Source organism: Pseudophryne corroboree, chromosome 5 (genome assembly GCF_028390025.1).
Source record: "Pseudophryne corroboree isolate aPseCor3 chromosome 5, aPseCor3.hap2, whole genome shotgun sequence".
Taxonomy (NCBI): domain Eukaryota; kingdom Metazoa; phylum Chordata; class Amphibia; order Anura; family Myobatrachidae; genus Pseudophryne; species Pseudophryne corroboree.
In genome coordinates this window covers 846,999,932-847,022,322 of record NC_086448.1, presented here as the reverse complement: position 1 = coordinate 847,022,322, position 22,391 = coordinate 846,999,932, and the positions used below count along the sequence as shown (strand labels likewise).

The 22,391-nt window shown below is 45.0% G+C and overlaps 1 protein-coding gene across 1 annotated transcript in view; it reads left to right on the top strand.

Annotated features, from left to right (window-relative positions):
* LOC134929706 (SCO-spondin-like) overlaps positions 1–2,392 on the top strand; it is a 583,357-nt gene extending 580,965 nt beyond the window's left edge. Inside the window, exons 107-109 of the mRNA XM_063925285.1 lie at positions 20–887; positions 975–1,611; positions 2,382–2,392. Of these exons, the coding sequence (XP_063781355.1) occupies positions 20–887; positions 975–1,611; positions 2,382–2,392 (1,516 nt within the window). The remainder of the gene's footprint in view (positions 1–19; positions 888–974; positions 1,612–2,381) is intronic.
* The last annotated feature ends 19,999 nt before the right edge of the window (positions 2,393–22,391 follow it).

Below are 22,391 nucleotides of genomic sequence, written 5' to 3'. Positions count from 1 at the left end.
TCCAGCGCAATCTGCACAGACATAATGAGGAGGGTCTGGCCATCACCCTGGATTCAGGAGATGACCCAGCCCTCAGCATATTACAACAACTGTTGGATGAAAATCCCGACCTAGTGAGCGAATCCCCTAAAAAAGTGTTTGATGTAAATAGAAGCGTGTTCAGACGCAAGTCTGAATTCTACCCTCTGACGTATAAAAGCAATATGGTAGAATGCTTCTATAAAACCACACTTGGAGACCTAACCAAACTATGCCAACAAAAGAAACTAACTAACAAAAAATATAAACAAAACCTCAATAAATGGGAACACAGAGCCCTGAGGAATCTCACCAGAGATACCTCTCTGGTTTTCAGAGAGGCCGATAAGGGGGGCGGTCTGGTAGTGCAGGATAGGAGGGATTATATTCTTGAGGCGAACAGACAACTGAACAACAAGGATTTCTATAAACCATTAACAAGAGACCCTACACCTGATTTTCTGAAAGACCTACAACATATCTTGGATGATGCCTGGGCAGACGGAGTTATATCTAAGGATGAATTTAATTTTCTGTTGGTTAAGCACCCCACAATCCCCATATACTATCACCTTCCCAAAATACACAAATCACTCCGCTCACCACCTGGGCGTCCCATTATTTCCGGTATTGGTTCATTAACTTCTAATTTGTCCTTTTATGTTGATTCCTTTCTCCAACCCCGTGTCTCAACCTTGAGATCACACATCAAAGACACTACCCACTTTTTACAGTTATTACAAAATTTTGTGTGGAAAGAGACATATGCGTTTATGACATTGGATGTACAAAGTTTGTACACCAATATCCCACATGATTTGGGGTGTGACGCAATAGCAAAGAGACTACAAATTGATGGTGATCTCACGGTGGGTCACAGGCGTTTCTTGTTGAATTCTATTTCTTTTATTTTAGAGCACAATTACTTTTTATTCTTGGACACGTTTTATTTACAGGTGATGGGTACGGCCATGGGGACCAGATTTGCGCCGAGTTACGCCAACCTTTACATGGGTTTATTTGAGGATACCCATGTGTGGGGCGGGGACTTTGGCGCGAATCTGGTCCTCTATGGCCGTTATATTGATGATCTGTTTATTATTTGGGATGGGGATCTCACTTCAGCACAACAGTTTGTATCTAGTCTTAATTCCAATCACTTTAATTTGAAGTTTACTCACTCTTATCACCCCCGCACCATTAATTTTCTTGATGTAACTCTGGAAGCCAGGGAAGGCAAAATTTATACGTCAAACTACTATAAAGAGGTCGCCACGAACTCTTATCTGCACTACCAGAGCGCTCACTACCCTCCATGGAAAAGAAACATCCCCAAAGGACAGTTCCTTCGCTTAAGAAGGAACTGTACGGATAGGAAAAAGTATTTAGAACAGGCAGAATCTATGCTAGAAGCCTTTGTCTCGAGGGGCTACCCTGAGCCCCCCCTGAGGAGGACTATGGGAGAAGTGGCTGATATAGATAGGGATATTCTACTTCGACCAAGAGAAGCGTTTGGGACCAAAACTACAGATACGGACCAGATTAATGGTCCACAAGAAAATTTAGCCTTTATATCGACATACAATAAGGATAGTATGCAAATTAAGAAAATCATTTGCAAAAATTTCGGCATACTAAATCAAGATCCAATACTTAGGGGAAATATACCTTCTAAACCCAGGTTTATTTTCAAGAAAAATCGGTCAATCAAAAATGTCCTTGCCCCTAGTTTTTTAAGAGAAATACCCATAACCGTACAGGGGGGTGCCGTACAGGCTAGTTGGTTACCCTCCAGACCAAAAGGCTTTTTCCGTTGTGGAGCCACAAGATGCACCACTTGTAAACATATTCCTAGAAGAACACTAACCATCCCGATCGATAGAGAAGAAAACTATACATTAGTAAGTTTTATGAATTGCGATACAAGCTATGTCATTTACTTACTTACATGTGGTTGCAATCAAAAATACGTGGGACGGACTACTAGGAGCATTAAAGTTCGCTTCATGGAGCATCATCGAAACATTGTGAATAGATTTCCCATGCATAGTGTCTCTAGACACTTCAGAGACAAACATAATGGGGACCCTAGCTCCTTGGGCCTGATAGCAATTGAACATGTTTTGGCAACTAAGAGAGGGGGGGATCGCTACAAAAATTTGTGCAAACAGGAACTTTATTGGATGTACAAACTGGATACTATCCACCCATCTGGATTGAATGAGATGGTCGAACTTAATCCTGTATTATAAGCTCCTAATTATTTTTCTGTGGCTGCCTGTTCTCATGCCACTCCCCCTCCTTTCTTCGCTTTTTTATCCTCCCGCTCCTTTTTTACCACATATTTTCCCTATGGTCCACAGATATTGAGTGAGATACTAGTTTTGCCAACCAGGGCTATTATAGATAACCAGAATTATTTTAACCGTATGAGATTTATCTGGCTACTATATCTCCACTGATAATGATGAGGATGATATATGTGAAGACGAGCATATAATAAGCTTTATGAGATACATGTATGACCCTTATGAAAATGGATGATCAGCCAATTGATTGAATGTATATATCTCTCTGATAAAACCTTACCTTGGATTATTACATGAGTTTGTTATAGTATATGTGGTATTCATCTCAAACCAAGTTTTATTATATATCTATATGTGAGAACATTTGTGGTTACATGTAGATCAACTTGATAAACTCATGGCTGCCTCGCATATTGTATAGTATATAAAATACAATCTGGAGAAGAAAAAAGTGAAACCTATCTGTATACATAAGATGTCCTAAATTGCCTTGTTCGCTCCCCCCCCCCCCCCCCCTTCTTTTCGAGACTGATAAACGGTCTTTTTGGGAGACACCAGATACTAGACGTCACCATGGTGATCTATATTTGATATATTCATGTGGTGACCTTCTAGAACTAGGGAATTAATATAACACAGGAACCTTGGTGTTATATGCTCCGTTTATATTTATATATCTTTATGCGTTCAGCATCTCCAGTATTGGAGACGACTAGATTGATATACTCCTCATTTTTGAAATATGGTCACTTATGGTGACACCGTTAGAACACGCTATATAGAAATTTATGATGCGGTGAAATTAACACTGGAGATGTTTATGTTGATATACCTAATTCGGGATATATGGTTGTTTATGGCGACGTTGCTACGTCACCATGACAACGCTAGAACACGCTGGATAGGAACTGATGACGTGGTGAGAGTAACATCCCCATCACGACAACGATCGCCGAGGCGCGGAGAGATGACATGTCTCCTGATTCTGGGACCCACGTCATCTCATCACGCCCGGGATGACACGCAAACGTAACCATGGCAATGAGCAATATACAGTGCCTCGGAGGGATGACGTGGCCGGAACAGCGCCCCGTCCATGCCGCTGCCTCAATATACCCGGACTTCCTACTAGATTTAGCTCAATTAATATCATTAGATTCAGCAGTGGGGCCTCACCTTTTCACTAGAGTGTGATCTCCCAAAATATATGTAATGGATCACTAATATATGAACCATGTGAGTAACTTTGCATATATGGATTCTTTATCCACTTTTTCTTCTTTTCTTTTTGACTTTCCATTCCATGTTGATGTCATTGATCATGTGATCGGATCTCACTGAGATTAAAGCTTTTTACTTCTTATATTTGAATAAAAATGTGTTTTATTATAATAAATTATATACATATGTACATTACTAATGGTTCCAACTCCTATGTCTGTCATTATTTTGGTCACATAATGCAAACAGGTGGTCACAATTAATCATACTTGCTAATGAGCAGCCATATTTGGTAGAGTATATAAACCCCTTTTGGCAGGCCTTTTAGCACCTTGAAAAAGTTGCATGCAAGCAACGAAACGCGTTGGTGGGACTTGCCTGATAGTGTGTTTGCCTAAACCTTGGAAGGATTGGACCTGGACCAAGCCCCCGCAATTGATTTTTCAACAACTTGGACCCTTAAAAGAACCTATATTGCACCGTGGAGGAGTCACATCTACCACCCTCTGAGGAACAGCAATTTGCGGACGCAGCTTCGCCTAATTACCTCAAGGGACGCTGGTGGTAACTATAACTCACGGATAGGACATAGGGTCCTCCTATTCAAGGGGACTATCATAGGAACAGGTTCTATATTACCGACCTTCTACAAGGACTTTTTGACACTATGAAAAACACCTATCATGATTGATATTTGAAAACCATGTGAAAGTTGTCAGATATATATATACTTGATCCAATTACTATAGATCACCTTTTAACATACGTTTTATTAAAACAAGGATTTTATACGCTACTTGTTTTTGCTTATGTGACCATTTAAGCGCTGCATTTTTTCTGTTTTATCTACTGTTCAGGGGTCTGACCAACCCCTTCCTATACAGCTGCTGTGGGGAACCACCCATCTAGCGCCTGGGTACAGTTAATACCTTCGGGTATTGCTTTTTTATTTGTGATGTAGAGTGAGGCCTAGCAGGCCGAGAGAACACTGAAGCCTGAACTTCTGCAAAACATAGGATGCTGGCTTTTAGGCCTAAACTTCAGATTACTGAATTCAGCCTCACACAGGAGATCACCACAGGTGGAGCTAATAAACGATTACCTTTCAGGCAGAGAACACAGGAAAACTCATAGTGCTGACAAGCTGTTTAACTCAGTGAGTAAAAGACACAGGATCCGGGACAGATGGCAGGGGTAAGTCACCAAATATGAAACCTACAGTCAGGATTGTGACAGGTATGACATAGGTATGAGCACTGGGTCAGTATTAGGATACAGCACAGGTGATGGTAATCATACAGTAAGAGGGAAGAGCAGGAGCAGAGCATTGTGTCCTCCTGGAGAGGTTATGTTGGGAGGTATTACATAGGTATGAGCACTGGGTCAGTATTAGGGTACAGCACAGGTGATGGTAATCATACAGTAAGAGGGAAGAGCAGGAACAGAGCATTGTGTCCTCCTGGAGAGATCATGTTGGGAGGTATGACATAGGTATGAGCACTGGGTCAGTATTAGGGTACAGCACAGGTGATGGTAATCATACAGTAAGAGGGAAGTGCAGGAGCAGAGCATTGTGTCCTCCTGGAGAGGGTCATGTTGGGAGGTAGGACATAGGTATGAGCACTGGGTCAGTATTGGGGTACAGCACAGGTGATGGTAATCATACAGTAAGAGGGAAGAGCAGGAGCAGAGCATTGTGTCCTCCTGGAGAGGTAATGTTGGGAGGTATGACATAAATATGAGAACTGGGTCAGTATTAGGGTACAGCACAGGTGATGGTAATCATACAGTAGGAGGGAAGAGCAGGAGCAGAGCATTGTGTCCTCCTGGAGAGGTCATGTTGGGAGGTATGACATAGGTATGAGCACTGGGTCAGTATTAGGGTACAGCACAGGTGATGGTAATCATACAGTAAGAGGGAAGTGCAGGAGCAGAGCATTGTGTCCTCCTGGAGAGGTCATGTTGGGAGGTATGATATAGGTATGAGCACTGGGTCAGTATTAGGGTACAGCACAGGTGATGGTAATCATACAGTAAGAGGGAAGAGCAGGAGCAGAGCATTGTGTCCCTCCTGGAGAGGTCATGTTGGGAGGTATGACATAGGTATGAGCACTGGGTCAGTATTAGGGTACAGCACAGGTGATGGTAATCATATAGTAAGAGTGAAGTCCCAGGAACAGAGCATTGTGTCCTCCTGGAGAGGTCATGTTGGGAGGTATGACATAGGTATGAGCACTAGGTCAGTATTAGGGTACAGCACAGGTGATGGTAATCATACAGTAAGAGGGAAGAGCAGGAGCAGAGCATTGTGTCCTCCTGGAGAGGGTCATGTTGGGAGGTATGACATAGGTATGAGCACTGGGTCAGTATTAGGGTACAGCACAGGTGATGGTAATCATACAGTAAGAGGGAAGAGCAGGAGCAGAGCATTGTGTCCTCCTGGAGAGGGTCATGTTGGGAGGTATGACATAAATATGAGCACTGGGTCAGTATTAGGGTACAGCACAGGTGATGGTAATCATACAGTAAGAGGGAAGAGCAGGAGCAGAGCAATGTGTCCTCCTGGAGAGGTCATGTTGGGAGGTATGACATAGGTATGAGCACTGGGTCAGTATTAGGGTACAGCACAGGTGATGGTAATCATACAGTAAGAGGGAAGAGCAGGAGCAGAGCATTGTGTCCTCCTGGAGAGGTCATGTTGGGAGGTATGACATAGGTATGAGCACTGGATCAGTATTAGGGTACAGCACAGGTGATGGTAATCATACAGTAAGAGGGAAGAGCAGGAGCAGAGCATTGTGTCCTCCTGGAGAGGTCATGTTGGGAGGTATGACATAGGTATGAGCACTGGGTCAGTATTAGGGTACAGCACAGGTGATGGTAATCATACAGTAAGAGGGAAGAGCAGGAGCAGAGCATTGTGTCCTCCTGGAGAGGGTCATGTTGGGCGGTATGACATAGGTAAGAGCACTGGGTCAGTATTAGGGTACAGCACAGGTGATGGTAGTCATACAGTAAGAGGGAAGAGCAGGAGCAGAGCATTGTGTCCTCCTGGAGAGGTCATGTTGGGAGGTATGACATAGGTATGAGCACTGGGTCATTGTTAGGGTACAGCACAGGTAATGGTAATCATATAGTAAGAGTGAAGTCCAAGGAACAGAGCATTGTGTCCTCCTGGAGAGGTCATGTTGGGAGGTATGACATAGGTATGAGCACTAGGTCAGTATTAGGGTACAGCACAGGTGATGGTAATCATACAGTAAGAGGGAAGAGCAGGAGCAGAGCATTGTGTCCTCCTGGAGAGGGTCATGTTGGGAGGTATGACATAGGTATGAGCACTGGGTCAGTATTAGGGTACAGCACAGGTGATGGTAATCATACAATAAGAGGGAAGAGCAGGAGCAGAGCATTGTGTCCTCCTGGAGAGGGTCATGTTGGGAGGTATGACATAAATATGAGCACTGGGTCAGTATTAGGGTACAGCACAGGTGATGGTAATCATACAGTAAGAGGGAAGAGCAGGAGCAGAGCATTGTGTCCTCCTGGAGAGGGTCATGTTGGGAGGTATGACATAGGTATGAGCACTGGGTCAGTATTAGGGTACAGCACAGGTGATGGTAATCATACAGTAAGAGGGAAGAGCAGGAGCAGAGCATTGTGTCCTCCTGGAGAGGGTCATGTTGGGAGGTATGACATAGGTATGAGCACTGGGTCAGTATTAGGGTACAGCACAGGTGATGGTAATCATACAGTAAGAGGGAAGAGCAGGAGCAGAGCATTGTGTCCTCCTGGAGAGGTCATGTTGGGAGGTATGACATAGGTGTGAGCACTGGGTCAGTATTAGGGTACAGCACAGGTGATGGTAATCATACAGTAAGAGGGAAGAGCAGGAGCAGAGCATTGTGTCCTCCTGGAGAGGTCATGTTGGGGGGTATGACATAGGTATGAGCACTGGATCAGTATTAGGGTACAGCACAGGTGATGGTAGTCATACAGTAAGAGGGAAGAGCAGGAGCAGAGCATTGTGTCCTCCTGGAGAGGTCATGTTGGGAGGTATGACATAGGTATGAGCACTGGGTCAGTATTAGGGTACAGCACAGGTGATGGTAATAATACAGTAAGAGGGAAGAGCAGGAGCAGAGCATTGTGTACTCCTGGAGAGGTTATGTTGGGAGGTATGACATAGGTATGAGCACTGGATCAGTATTAGGGTACAGCACAGGTGATGGTAATCATACAGTAAGAGGGAAGAGCAGGAGCAGAGCAATGTGTCCTCCTGGAGAGGGTCATGTTGGGAGGTATGACATAGGTATGAGCACTGGATCAGTATTAGGGTACAGCACAGGTGATGGTAATCATACAGTAAGAGGGAAGAGCAGGAGCAGAGCAATGTGTCCTCCTGGAGAGGGTCCTGTAGGGAGTTATGACATAGGTATGAGCACTGGGTCATTGTTAGGATACAGCACAGGTGATGGTAATCATACAGTAAGAGGGAAGAGCAGGAGCAGAGCATTGTGTCCTCCTGGAGAGGTCATGTTGGGAGGTATGACATAGGTATGAGCACTGGGTCAGTATTAGGGTACAGCACAGGTAATGGTAATCATATAGTAAGAGTGAAGTCCCAGGAACAGAGCATTGTGTCCTCCTGGAGAGGTCATGTTGGGAGGTATGACATAGGTATGAGCACTAGGTCAGTATTAGGGTACAGCACAGGTGATGGTAATCATACAGTAAGAGGGAAGAGCAGGAGCAGAGCATTGTGTCCCTCCTGGAGAGGTCATGTTGGGAGGTATGACATAGGTATGAGCACTGGGTCAGTATTAGGGTACAGCACAGGTGATGGTAATCATATAGTAAGAGTGAAGTCCCAGGAACAGAGCATTGTGTCCTCCTGGAGAGGTCATGTTGGGAGGTATGACATAGGTATGAGCACTAGGTCAGTATTAGGGTACAGCACAGGTGATGGTAATCATACAGTAAGAGGGAAGAGCAGGAGCAGAGCATTGTGTCCTCCTGGAGAGGGTCATGTTGGGAGGTATGACATAGGTATGAGCACTGGGTCAGTATTAGGGTACAGCACAGGTGATGGTAATCATACAGTAAGAGGGAAGAGCAGGAGCAGAGCATTGTGTCCTCCTGGAGAGGGTCATGTTGGGAGGTATGACATAAATATGAGCACTGGGTCAGTATTAGGGTACAGCACAGGTGATGGTAATCATACAGTAAGAGGGAAGAGCAGGAGCAGAGCAATGTGTCCTCCTGGAGAGGTCATGTTGGGAGGTATGACATAGGTATGAGCACTGGGTCAGTATTAGGGTACAGCACAGGTGATGGTAATCATACAGTAAGAGGGAAGAGCAGGAGCAGAGCATTGTGTCCTCCTGGAGAGGTCATGTTGGGAGGTATGACATAGGTATGAGCACTGGATCAGTATTAGGGTACAGCACAGGTGATGGTAATCATACAGTAAGAGGGAAGAGCAGGAGCAGAGCATTGTGTCCTCCTGGAGAGGTCATGTTGGGAGGTATGACATAGGTATGAGCACTGGGTCAGTATTAGGGTACAGCACAGGTGATGGTAATCATACAGTAAGAGGGAAGAGCAGGAGCAGAGCATTGTGTCCTCCTGGAGAGGGTCATGTTGGGCGGTATGACATAGGTAAGAGCACTGGGTCAGTATTAGGGTACAGCACAGGTGATGGTAGTCATACAGTAAGAGGGAAGAGCAGGAGCAGAGCATTGTGTCCTCCTGGAGAGGTCATGTTGGGAGGTATGACATAGGTATGAGCACTGGGTCATTGTTAGGGTACAGCACAGGTAATGGTAATCATATAGTAAGAGTGAAGTCCAAGGAACAGAGCATTGTGTCCTCCTGGAGAGGTCATGTTGGGAGGTATGACATAGGTAAGAGCACTGGGTCAGTATTAGGGTACAGCACAGGTGATGGTAATCATACAGTAAGAGGGAAGAGCAGGAGCAGAGCATTGTGTCCTCCTGGAGAGGTCATGTTGGGAGGTATGACATAGGTGTGAGCACTGGGTCAGTATTAGGGTACAGCACAGGTGATGGTAATCATACAGTAAGAGGGAAGAGCAGGAGCAGAGCATTGTGTCCTCCTGGAGAGGTCATGTTGGGGGGTATGACATAGGTATGAGCACTGGATCAGTATTAGGGTACAGCACAGGTGATGGTAGTCATACAGTAAGAGGGAAGAGCAGGAGCAGAGCATTGTGTCCTCCTGGAGAGGTCATGTTGGGAGGTATGACATAGGTATGAGCACTGGGTCAGTATTAGGGTACAGCACAGGTGATGGTAATAATACAGTAAGAGGGAAGAGCAGGAGCAGAGCATTGTGTACTCCTGGAGAGGTTATGTTGGGAGGTATGACATAGGTATGAGCACTGGATCAGTATTAGGGTACAGCACAGGTGATGGTAATCATACAGTAAGAGGGAAGAGCAGGAGCAGAGCAATGTGTCCTCCTGGAGAGGGTCATGTTGGGAGGTATGACATAGGTATGAGCACTGGATCAGTATTAGGGTACAGCACAGGTGATGGTAATCATACAGTAAGAGGGAAGAGCAGGAGCAGAGCAATGTGTCCTCCTGGAGAGGGTCATGTAGGGAGTTATGACATAGGTATGAGCACTGGGTCATTGTTAGGATACAGCACAGGTGATGGTAATCATACAGTAAGAGGGAAGAGCAGGAGCAGAGCATTGTGTCCTCCTGGAGAGGTCATGTTGGGAGGTATGACATAGGTATGAGCACTGGGTCAGTATTAGGGTACAGCACAGGTAATGGTAATCATATAGTAAGAGTGAAGTCCCAGGAACAGAGCATTGTGTCCTCCTGGAGAGGTCATGTTGGGAGGTATGACATAGGTATGAGCACTAGGTCAGTATTAGGGTACAGCACAGGTGATGGTAATCATACAGTAAGAGGGAAGAGCAGGAGCAGAGCATTGTGTCCTCCTGGAGAGGGTCATGTTGGGAGGTACAGTATGACATAGGTATGAGCACTGGGTCAGTATTAGGGTACAGCACAGGTGATGGTAATCATACAGTAAGAGGGAAGAGCAGGAGCAGAGCATTGTGTCCTCCTGGAGAGGGTCATGTTGGGAGGTATGACATAAATATGAGCACTGGGTCAGTATTAGGGTACAGCACAGGTGATGGTAATCATACAGTAAGAGGGAAGAGCAGGAGCAGAGCATTGTGTCCTCCTGGAGAGGTCATGTTGGGAGGTATGACATAGGTATGAGCACTGGGTCAGTATTAGGGTACAACACAGGTGATGGTAATCATACAGTAAGAGGGAAGAGCAGGAGCAGAGCATTGTGTCCTCCTGGAGAGGTCATGTTGGGAGGTATGACATAGGTATGAGCACTGGGTCAGTATTAGGGTACAGCACAGGTGATGGTAATCATACAGTAAGAGGGAAGAGCAGGAGCAGAGCATTGTGTCCTCCTGGAGAGGTCATATTGGGAGGTATGACATAGGTATGAGCACTGGATCAGTATTAGGGTACAGCACAGGTGATGGTAATCATACAGTAAGAGGGAAGAGCAGGAGCAGAGCAATGTGTCCTCCTGGAGAGGGTCATGTAGGGAGGTATGACATAGGTATGAGCACTGGGTCATTGTTAGGATACAGCACAGGTGATGGTAATCATACAGTAAGAGGGAAGAGCAGGAGCAGAGCATTGTGTCCTCCTGGAGAGGTCATGTTGGGAGGTATGACATAGGTATGAGCACTGGGTCAGTATTAGGGTACAGCACAGGTAATGGTAATCATATAGTAAGAGTGAAGTCCCAGGAACAGAGCATTGTGTCCTCCTGGAGAGGTCATGTTGGGAGGTATGACATAGGTATGAGCACTAGGTCAGTATTAGGGTACAGCACAGGTGATGGTAATCATACAGTAAGAGGGAAGAGCAGGAGCAGAGCATTGTGTCCTCCTGGAGAGGGTCATGTTGGGAGGTACAGTATGACATAGGTATGAGCACTGGGTCAGTATTAGGGTACAGCACAGGTGATGGTAATCATACAGTAAGAGGGAAGAGCAGGAGCAGAGCATTGTGTCCTCCTGGAGAGGGTCATGTTGGGAGGTATGACATAAATATGAGCACTGGGTCAGTATTAGGGTACAGCACAGGTGATGGTAATCATACAGTAAGAGGGAAGAGCAGGAGCAGAGCATTGTGTCCTCCTGGAGAGGTCATGTTGGGAGGTATGACATAGGTATGAGCACTGGGTCAGTATTAGGGTACAACACAGGTGATGGTAATCATACAGTAAGAGGGAAGAGCAGGAGCAGAGCATTGTGTCCTCCTGGAGAGGTCATGTTGGGAGGTATGACATAGGTATGAGCACTGGGTCAGTATTAGGGTACAGCACAGGTGATGGTAATCATACAGTAAGAGGGAAGAGCAGGAGCAGAGCATTGTGTCCTCCTGGAGAGGTCATATTGGGAGGTATGACATAGGTATGAGCACTGGATCAGTATTAGGGTACAGCACAGGTGATGGTAATCATACAGTAAGAGGGAAGAGCAGGAGCAGAGCAATGTGTCCTCCTGGAGAGGGTCATGTAGGGAGGTATGACATAGGTATGAGCACTGGGTCATTGTTAGGATACAGCACAGGTGATGGTAATCATACAGTAAGAGGGAAGAGCAGGAGCAGAGCATTGTGTCCTCCTGGAGAGGTCATGTTGGGAGGTATGACATAGGTATGAGCACTGGGTCAGTATTAGGGTACAGCACAGGTAATGGTAATCATATAGTAAGAGTGAAGTCCCAGGAACAGAGCATTGTGTCCTCCTGGAGAGGTCATGTTGGGAGGTATGACATAGGTATGAGCACTAGGTCAGTATTAGGGTACAGCACAGGTGATGGTAATCATACAGTAAGAGGGAAGAGCAGGAGCAGAGCATTGTGTCCTCCTGGAGAGCGTCATGTTAGGAGGTATGACATAGGTATGAGCACTGGGTCAGTATTAGGGTACAGCACAGGTGATGGTAATCATACAGTAAGAGGGAAGAGCAGGAGCAGAGCATTGTGTCCTCCTGGAGAGGTCATGTTGAGAGGTATGACATAGGTATGTGAAAGGGTTAAAGCTCGTCTCTGCTTCAATGTCATAGAATTGCTTGTGTTATAGAACTTAATGTTCCAGCACATTTTTGCTACTGTCCTTGTCTGTTATCTTTTTTATACCGTGTGAATAACCTTCCTATTTGAGTACCAACTTGCCCATATATGCATATCCTTCCACTGCGGCAGTTCCTAGCCAATCATGTTATGTTAGCCCCCTTTGTGTTCTGTCCAATTAGTTATTGACTTGGGATATACACGCCCTAAATCCTTTCTTTTATATACTTTTGTTAAACCAACAATAAACAGTGTGAATCTTTACTGCTTGTGTTGTGCATGTTACTCGTAGCAAAAAAGGTTTACACTCACGGACGTCTAAGAGGCTATCACATCGAGGGTTAAAGGAAAGAGGAGGAATCCTTTCAAGTGGGGGCTCCGTCCGTGATTCAGTTGGTCGTCCCCGGATGGTAAGATAGAGAATTTATTGTCTGTCTTTGCCATACGGGATTGCGGTCATACACTGAAGCTGAATCCGTGTCAGTGTTCTGGGAACACGTGACCAAACATCTTTAATGTCTGGGACTTAAAGATACGTCTGAGAAGGGACCGGGGGTCCAAGCGCAATTCTCCAAAGACGTTAGTATCTGGGATACTTAAAATAGACCTGGGAGTCTATACATAACGTAGATTATACCTCGATTTGATTGTCTACTTATTAATAACAGATATTAGAGTATAAGTTTCATGTATTCAGCTTGACGGGTGGTAAGTGCACGTCTGTTGAATACCCTTATAACTTTCTTGCTTCCTATCACAATACGCTGCATTTCCAAGTCCCTGTACGAGTGGTGAGTAAACGTACAGATTATTACTATCAATTGTTTTTTTAAAGTACTATGCAGATGATATTGTGATATTGTCAATAACTAATTAACTGGTTAGCTGATGCATGCATAGAAAGTTGTTGGAAATTGTGTTTTTACTATGGGTTCTGGTCAGCGTAAGAAAACTGTATACCCCCCTCCGAGACATGTAAAGAATACGTGGCCCGTAGTTCTACCTCTGATTATTATTTGATTGATCCCTGGGTGGATAATTTAGCAGGGTAGACAGAGAAAGCAGGACAGGACCCATTCCTACGGGAAGGCAGTAATTACCCTTTCTATATGGAGGATTAAAAATATCAGTTCCCAACAGCACAGAAGGGAGGAAGTGAGAAACTGTAAATCTTTGAAAACCCTCTCGCCCCCCCCTTACATTCCAATATATCCTGCGCTTAAAGACACAGATCTCTTAGCAGCAGTAACCCTTTCACACCAGATGGGATCGCCTCCAACTCCACTGCTAGAAAATGCGTCCACTAGTTCTATCCCTAACGCACCAGTAACCCAGAGTTTAGATAATAGTAAAACACTGTCCCAAGCCCACCATTACCCCCGATGGCTGTATATCTTATTTGCGCAAAGCTTGCAAAGGACGCAGCTATACACAAGAAGACATGAGGCTGATTATAGATGGTGTAATCGACCACTATAATGGATGGGATTGGACAAAGGTCCCTGCTATCCACACACCTGCTGCACAAAATAGTGCCGCTGCCTACACCCTCAACACACAGACAGGTATCGAGAATATGTGGAAGGAAATTGATACACATATGAAGGAAGTCTTTAAAACCCGTGCTTTTTTGCCTGTCGCTGTAGCTTGTAAACAGAAACCTTCATAGTCTGTTACTGAGTTTTGGAAAAGGTTTAAGGACTGCTGGACAGATGACGCTAGCTTACCTTTGCTTAACTCAGAAAGCTTACTCATTTCCACCTTCATTAACAACCTTCTACCTTCTGTCATAGTTTCTGTTAAGCAAAGCGTCTCTTCCTGGACTTCTGATAGTACGATAGATTTAAAAAAAAACATCTGTATGAGAAAGAGGCTGCAGGGTGTTTTGATGTAAAGAAACCTGCACTCACTCATAACTATCAGAACTCCAGACGCTTTGACAGACAGAACCAACCCCGCAGTCAGGGAAAGATTCACCTCTGCTGCCACTTATTATAAATGGAAGTAAAGTTCCCTTTTTTGTGGACAGCGGTGCAACAACCAGTGTTTTGTGTTCTGACCTATATGATGGTGATTTGGAAAAGACTGCTCCTTCAATGGGAGTCAATGGGATACCCACCAATGCCTGACTTAGCTCAAGTAAACCCCGCTCTTTGGTCGGAAGGTCCATATGACACTGGCCTAATCTCATGCACACCATATAAGGCCAATCTCAAACCCGACTCACAACCTGTTTATAGAAGGTCTCCGCCCCATGATACAGCAATTCTTACAACAGGGTATTCTCAGACATATTGTATCACCATACTGTACTCCTGTGAACCCTGTTGCCAAAGCTGATGGCAGTATAAGATTTGTACAGGATCTCAGAGCGATCAATCAGTTAATTGTCCCAATTGCACCAATTGTTCCAGATGTAAACTCACTCATTTCTGCAATCCCTGCAGATGCTGCGTTCTTCTCTGTAATTGATTTGAAGAATGCCTTTTTCAGCATACCTGTAGATTCACAGACACAATTACTTTTTGCCTTTTCTTTTGAGGGTAAACAACTTACCTGGTGCAGATTATTGACGCACCTGTTGTCTCCAGGCCACATTGGGGCCCTGGCAACCTCACCATGGTTCAGTCCTGCTACAGTATGCAGATGATCTGCTGCTCTGTAGTCAAACTGAGGAGGCCTGCCGAGAGGATGGTGTTTCATTACTAAACTGGCTTTGTGAATGTGGACACAAGGTGTCCAAAACAAAAATGCAATGGTGTAAAAAGCATGTTGATTACTTAGGTTTTGTGCTCACTCAGGGAGAGAGGAAAATCAGTCCACAACGCATACAGTCTGTATTGGGCCTGGTCACCCCAACTACCCAGAAGGAACTACTGTCCTTCCTGGGTATGGTAAATTACTGCAGACAGTGGATTTCTGATTGCTCTTATTATGATAACATTTTGAGACAAGCCACACTGAAGGACAAACCTAAAACTGTACAATGGTCACAAGAAATGTTAACTGCATATGAAAGTTTAAAATGTATGTTGATGAAAAGTCCGGCACTTGGCCTCCCCAATTATGTACTACCTTTCCATCTATATGCAAGGGACAATTGTAAAACCATGGCGGGGGTGCTCACACAGTTTCATGGAGGGAAGTTGCGCCCCGTGGCATTTTTTTTCCAAAGTCATGCCAGTGTCTGTGCAAGGTATGCCTGCCTGCCTCAGGGCTTTGGCAGCCTGTGCAATGGTTGCAGAAATGGCCACTACCCTCACTTTAGGCCACATCACAGTACTCCACACCACACATGATGTCCTGGCAATACTTAAAGGCTTACACACACAGCACATGTCAGCACAACGCCTTAGTGGATATGAAGTACTCCTTTTGAGTAACCCTACCCTTACCATCAAGTACACTGCTAGTTCTTCTGGCCCTGCACCCATTCTCAATGCCCTTTTAGGCTTGAAAGGTCCCGAGGATGACCCACCCGACCTACATGACTGTGCTGCTTCCATTGAAGCTGAAACTTCTCCCAGACTTGACATGTCTCCCGTTCCCATACCAGGCGCAGACATAGTTTTTGTTGACGGCTCCCGTAGTAGGCCCAATGACAATACATACCAGGCTGGCTATGCCATTGTCACCCTCTCTGACACTGTGTTGGAAACCCTACCAATACCTTATCAGTCCGCGCAAGCTGCAGAACTCATTGCACTCACTAGAGCATGTCCCTCCCTTGACAACGTCCATCTGCTCACTCAACTTCAAGCTGCTGCGACTAATACTGATCTCTCCGACTGGACTTACCCAATTCTGCAGAAAAATCCTAAATCAGGATTAATCTGCAAAGAGGGGAAACCCTGTATACCCCAGTCCAGTGCCCCTTTGCTCATTGCCCATTACCATGGTGTTGGTCACCATAGTAAAGCCACAACACTCCTCCTACTAACCAATGATTTTTATGTTACTAATGCCAAATCACTTGTGGACCAGTATGTTAGCAGATGCATCACTTGCCTCAGGAACAACCCTAATAAAGCTAAACACCAGCATCTTGAATACCCCACCACCCCTTTTACACACTTACAAATTGATTTTACCCATATCCCTGGTACAGGTAAACAAGAATATCCCCTGGTCATTGTAGATATGTTCTCTCGCTGGCCAGAGGTATTCCCAACTAAGTCAGAGGATGCTAAGACAGTAGCTAGAATCCTAACACAGAAAATCATCCCTAGATGGGGGTGCCCCCTGCAAATAAATAATGATAAAGGCTCAGCCTTTACAGCCAAAATCACACAGGCCTTAGTAACAGCTCTGCAGGTGGAGTGGAAGTTTCACATCCCGTACCACCTGCAGAGTTCAGGGGTCGTAGGAAGAATGAATAGGACCCTCAAAGACAAACTAAGGAAGGCCACAGGAGGTACCTTCCACAAATGGAAGCAGGTCCTTCCCATTATCCTAGCAGAAATCAGAATGACCCCACAGAAAACTCTAGGATACTCACCCTTTGAAATACTAATGGGTAGACCCTTCCCCACACCCTGGGCTAAGAAACCGTTGATGATACAGGAAGGAGATCTAGAACTTATAAGGGAAGAGTATGTCAGGGCCCTCATAACCAAACTTGATGAGATTGAACATGATGTCGCTTGTAAAAAACCCTCTGAATCCACAGGAACCAACACACCCTTTTAAGGTCGGAGACAGAGTAGTGGTGAAGATCCTCCCCCGCAGCAAGAGCCCAGGAGACTTCACCTATGGCCCAGAGGCGGAAGTCGTTGCTGTAACCCGAACCGCAGTCCTGACAGAAGAGAGTTCCACCTGGATCCATGCTTCCCGAGTAAAGAAAATTCCTAGACCAGACCTAGAGGAGGAAACAGGTGTTTCCAGTGAGGTACGAACAGGGGCGGACAGCCCTGACCTCCCACCTAGCGAAGACAGAAGACCAGAGGAGGATGAAGAAAATGCCCCCTATCTTTACCCTGGGGACTATCTTGATAGCCCTACTGGCCCATTTTCCCCTCTCAATGACTGAGGTTGATATAACTCAGAATAAGGGAAACTGACACTATGGTATAACTCTTCCACCACATACACCGCAACCTACATACTAGATTATTTCCAATTCCCCCAACTAGCTGCTGTCCAAAAGTCTGTTGACTACCAGATCCGCGCTGACACCACAGACAACCTAAGCCCCGAGGTACCTTATATTTGCGTTACAGGCCATAACTGGGGAAATGATTGCAGCTCATGGTCCGCGGCTGCCTGGAACACAGGTACCCCATGGGGATATAAGCCCGCTGAAGCCTTAGATGAAAAGGATAAACACGGAACATCATTAACTCAACGATTAACCCTTCTTAAAATGCCCAACAATTACTGCAACTCCCGCTCAGGCTAAAAATTGCGCCATTGGCGTGCAGAAAGACGTAAGCTTTGCAAGAATCATATAGTATAACAATAATGATTCTAAGAGGGGATTGAAAGGGTTAAAGCTCGTCTCTGCTTCAATGTCATAGAATTGCTTGTGTTATAGAACTTAATGTTCCAGCACATTTTTGCTACTGTCCTTGTCTGTTATCTTTTTTATACCGTGTGAATAACCTTCCTATTTGAGTACCAACTTGCCCATATATGCATATCCTTCCACTGCGGCAGTTCCTAGCCAATCATGTTATGTTAGCCCCCTTTGTGTTCTGTCCAATTAGTTATTGACTTGGGATATACACGCCCTAAATCCTTTCTTTTATATACTTTTGTTAAACCAACAATAAACAGTGTGAATCTTTACTGCTTGTGTTGTGCATGTTACTCGTAGCAAAAAAGGTTTACACTCACGGACGTCTAAGAGGCTATCACATCGAGGGTTAAAGGAAAGAGGAGGAATCCTTTCAGTATGAGCACTGGGTCAGTATTAGGGTACAGCACAGGTGATGGTAATCATACAGTAAGAGGGAAGAGCAGGAGCAGGGCATTGTGTCCTCCTGGAGAGGTCATGTTGGGAGGTATGACATAGGTATGAGCACTGGGTCAGTATTAGGGTACAGCACAGGTGATGGTAATCATACAGTAAGAGGGAAGAGCAGGAGCAGAGCATTGTGTCCTCCTGGAGAGGTCATGTTGGGAGGTATGACATAGGTATGAGCACTGGGTCAGTATTAGGGTACAGCACAGGTGATGGCAATCATACAGTAAGAGGGAAGAGCAGGAGCAGAGCATTGTGTCCTCCTGGAGAGGTCATGTTGGGAGGTATGACATAGGTATGAGCACTGGGTCAGTATTAGGGTACAGCACAGGTGATGGTAATCATACAGTAAGAGGGAAGAGCAGGAGCAGAGCATTGTGTCCTCCTGGAGAGGTCATGTTGGGAGGTATGACATAGGTATGAGCACTGGGTCAGTATTGGGGTACAGCACAGGTGATGGTAATCCTACAGTAAGAGGGAAGAGCAGGAGCAGAGCATTGTGTCCTCCTGGAGAGGTCATGTTGGGAGGTATGACATAGGTATGAGCACTGGCTCAGTATTAGGGTACAGCACAGGTGATGGTAATCATACAGTAAGAGGGAAGAGCAGGAGCAGAGCATTGTGTCCTCCTGGAGAGGTCATGTTGGGAGGTATGACATAGGTATGAGCACTGGGTCAGTATTAGGGTACAGCACAGGTGATGGTAATCATACAGTAAGAGGGAAGAGCAGGAGCAGAGCATTGTGTCCTCCTGGAGAGGTCATGTTGGGAGGTATGACATAGGTATGAGCACTGGGTCAGTATTAGGGTACAGCACAGGTGCCAGCAATCATACAGTAAGAGGGAAGAGCAGGAGCAGAGCATTGTGTCCATCCTGTGGAAAAATTTACTAATGTACGCTTTTGGTGATTCAAGGGATTTGGCATTCTGTTTCAGTTTGATTTCCATTCGATGTGGGTTGAACAGATTTACTAAAGCAAAAACAAGAGTCCATCTTCCCCTGCGCTATCCTTAAGTCCTTAAATATTGTTTAAATAATAATTATTCAAACAAAAGAAAACAGTCTCAGATTCTAAAGTCCATGAAAGAAAATCCTCCACAATCTGTATAATTATAAGTGAATGGTGCGTGAGAATCTTCAATGAGCAATACTTGACAGTAGTCTAATCTGTATATGTGAATGGAGAATTCTGTATAGGTACGCACCGTACTCACATGTACAATGGGGGTAATTCCAAGTTGATCGCAGCAGGATTTTTGATAGCAACTGGGCAAAACCATGTGCACTGCAGGGGAGGCAGATATAACATGTGCAGAAAGAGTTACATTTGGGTGGTTTATATTGTTTCTGTGCAGGGTAAATACTGGCTGCTTTATTATTACACTGCAATTTAGATTGCAGATTGAACACACCACACCCAAATCTAACTCTTTCTGCACATGTTATATCTGCCTCCCCCTGCAGTGCATATGGTTTTGCCCAGATGCTATCAAAAATCCTGCTGCAATCAACTTGGAATTACCCCCAATGTGCGTGCTGTATCCATAAAGGTTTCTTTCTCCCCCATGCAACTTGGTCCTCTTCGTTCTACAGGATTCCTGAATGCACATCAGGGTTTCTTTAGAAGGTGATTTTCCTGCCTCTTCCCTGTTGCACTCTCCCCAGGGTCACCAGGTATATAGAACCCACAAAGAAGGACGTTTTAGGGTAATGTGTCCATTTATTGTTAAAAGCAATTTAAAACAAATACTTTTTTCTTTAGAGCATAATCCACCATGTAAACAAATGGGGAACACATCCAAATACTGGGAGGTAGTTGTGAAAAAAACAGACCTGGGGTGCGGTATATCCGGATTCCCACACTTCTGAGTACTGGTCTCCTGGGTATTGGGGTGTGCCTCCTGAACCACCAACGCGTTTCGACTAAAAAAGTCTTTGTCAAGGTGTATCTGGGTGGTGTGTTCTCAGGGTTTAAATACCCTGTGGCATGGTGGCATCCATTAAAAAGGGGCGGGTCTAATGACCAAATCTAAATGTGGTTAATATAATTAATACTCCATCCATGATGGTTCACATATGTAGTTGCAGCATTAAAATAACCATACTGCACTATTAAGATGAGTTTCCACTTTTAAACAGGCTAATTCCCCGTTTATTTGCGTTCCACACCCTGTGGAACGCACATCACATCCGCCGGAAGTGTGGGCGGACATGGCGAATACTATGGGGACGGACGAGTCTCGCCGCCTCCCCGGTTACCTATAGCCCCAGTCTTGCCTAAAATCCCACGTCCGGCTATAGATGGCCGGCGCCGTACGCGGGGAGTGCTTCTGAGGTGTGAACACAGGGTCCGCCGGAAGTGACGTGCGGGTGTGGGCGGACATTTCCGTTCCCATAGCGACAGCTAAACAAAGCCGTTTCTATGGTGAAACGCAGTTGATGTCTATATGTAAAGTTGTAGACCGCACAAAGGCTGTGGGGTTTTATGATTGTTGATCATTATGTGTGGGACATATGGTTTGAACATCCCACGCTCCCCCAAATACACGATCTTTCTAACTTGACAGGGTAGTGCATATGGGGGGCATGTTGTTAAAATATCCCACACTCTCCCGGATGGAAGTTTTAATCAATAATGCATATGATCATTTTTTATGCTGCCAAATAAAATACTGGAAATGAATGTCCAGAGAAAATGAAGTATAATGGCCGGGAAGGTGTATGGGCAGGCACTACTACTTACTCCATATAACCAGGATGGATCGTGCCTAAAAATGGCCATATATGTGATTTACCTGAAAGACTTCTAAAATTAGCACATACTGGATCCTGGATTAATATTAAAAACACTTTATATGGAGTGGTCTCAAAGGGATTTTCTCTCAGGCCCACATTTATCCTGCCTCTATTCCCGGGAATACATCTCCAGGTGGCCTATTTACGACTCCACAAAAGGGGGAGGGATCATCTTATTTCTAAACCCCAGAGGTAACCTCGCCCCAGATCTGCCTCAATCACCAATCCAAATCATATATAGCAGTAGATATAAAAATATGATTCCTAACCCACATCCTTCAAAAAGAAACTTTATATGTCCTATAAATGAATGGTATGTTCTAATCATAACCTCAATGGAAAGCTAGACCAGGGACAGGGTGGAAAAACAGAGGGGGATCAGACGGAAGGTGATCCAGCCCTCAAATAGCCAGAGGAGAAAATTACAAGAACCACTTAGTCTCAAAATCAAGGTTCAATCCCCTAGGACTCAAAGTTCCTAATTTAAAGATGATTTCCATCTCTTTCCTGGCCAGTCTCTCCTCGGAATCGTTCTTCCTCCAGTTATTCTTGACAGTATGGATTCCACAAAATGATACCATATCCGCTATATTACACTTATGTGTACTTTGAAAGTGTGCCGACAGTCCATGTGTGGGTAATCCTTTTTTGATGTTCCTGACGTGCTCGCTCATTCTCTCTTTGAGTTTTCGGGTCGTCCTACCCACATATTGCTTATTGCATTTGCATTGTATTAGGTAGACGACGTTCTTACTGTCACATGTAATGAAGTCGTGGATGGGAAATTCTCTTGTCGTATTCGTAGACATATATTTTGTGATGGCTGAATTCGTACCCTTGCAGTTCCTGCACATTGTGCAAGATCCGCACCTGAAGAATCCCTTGGATTTAATACCATTCTTCTTCCGTCCATCTCCTAGTACACTACTGACCACTC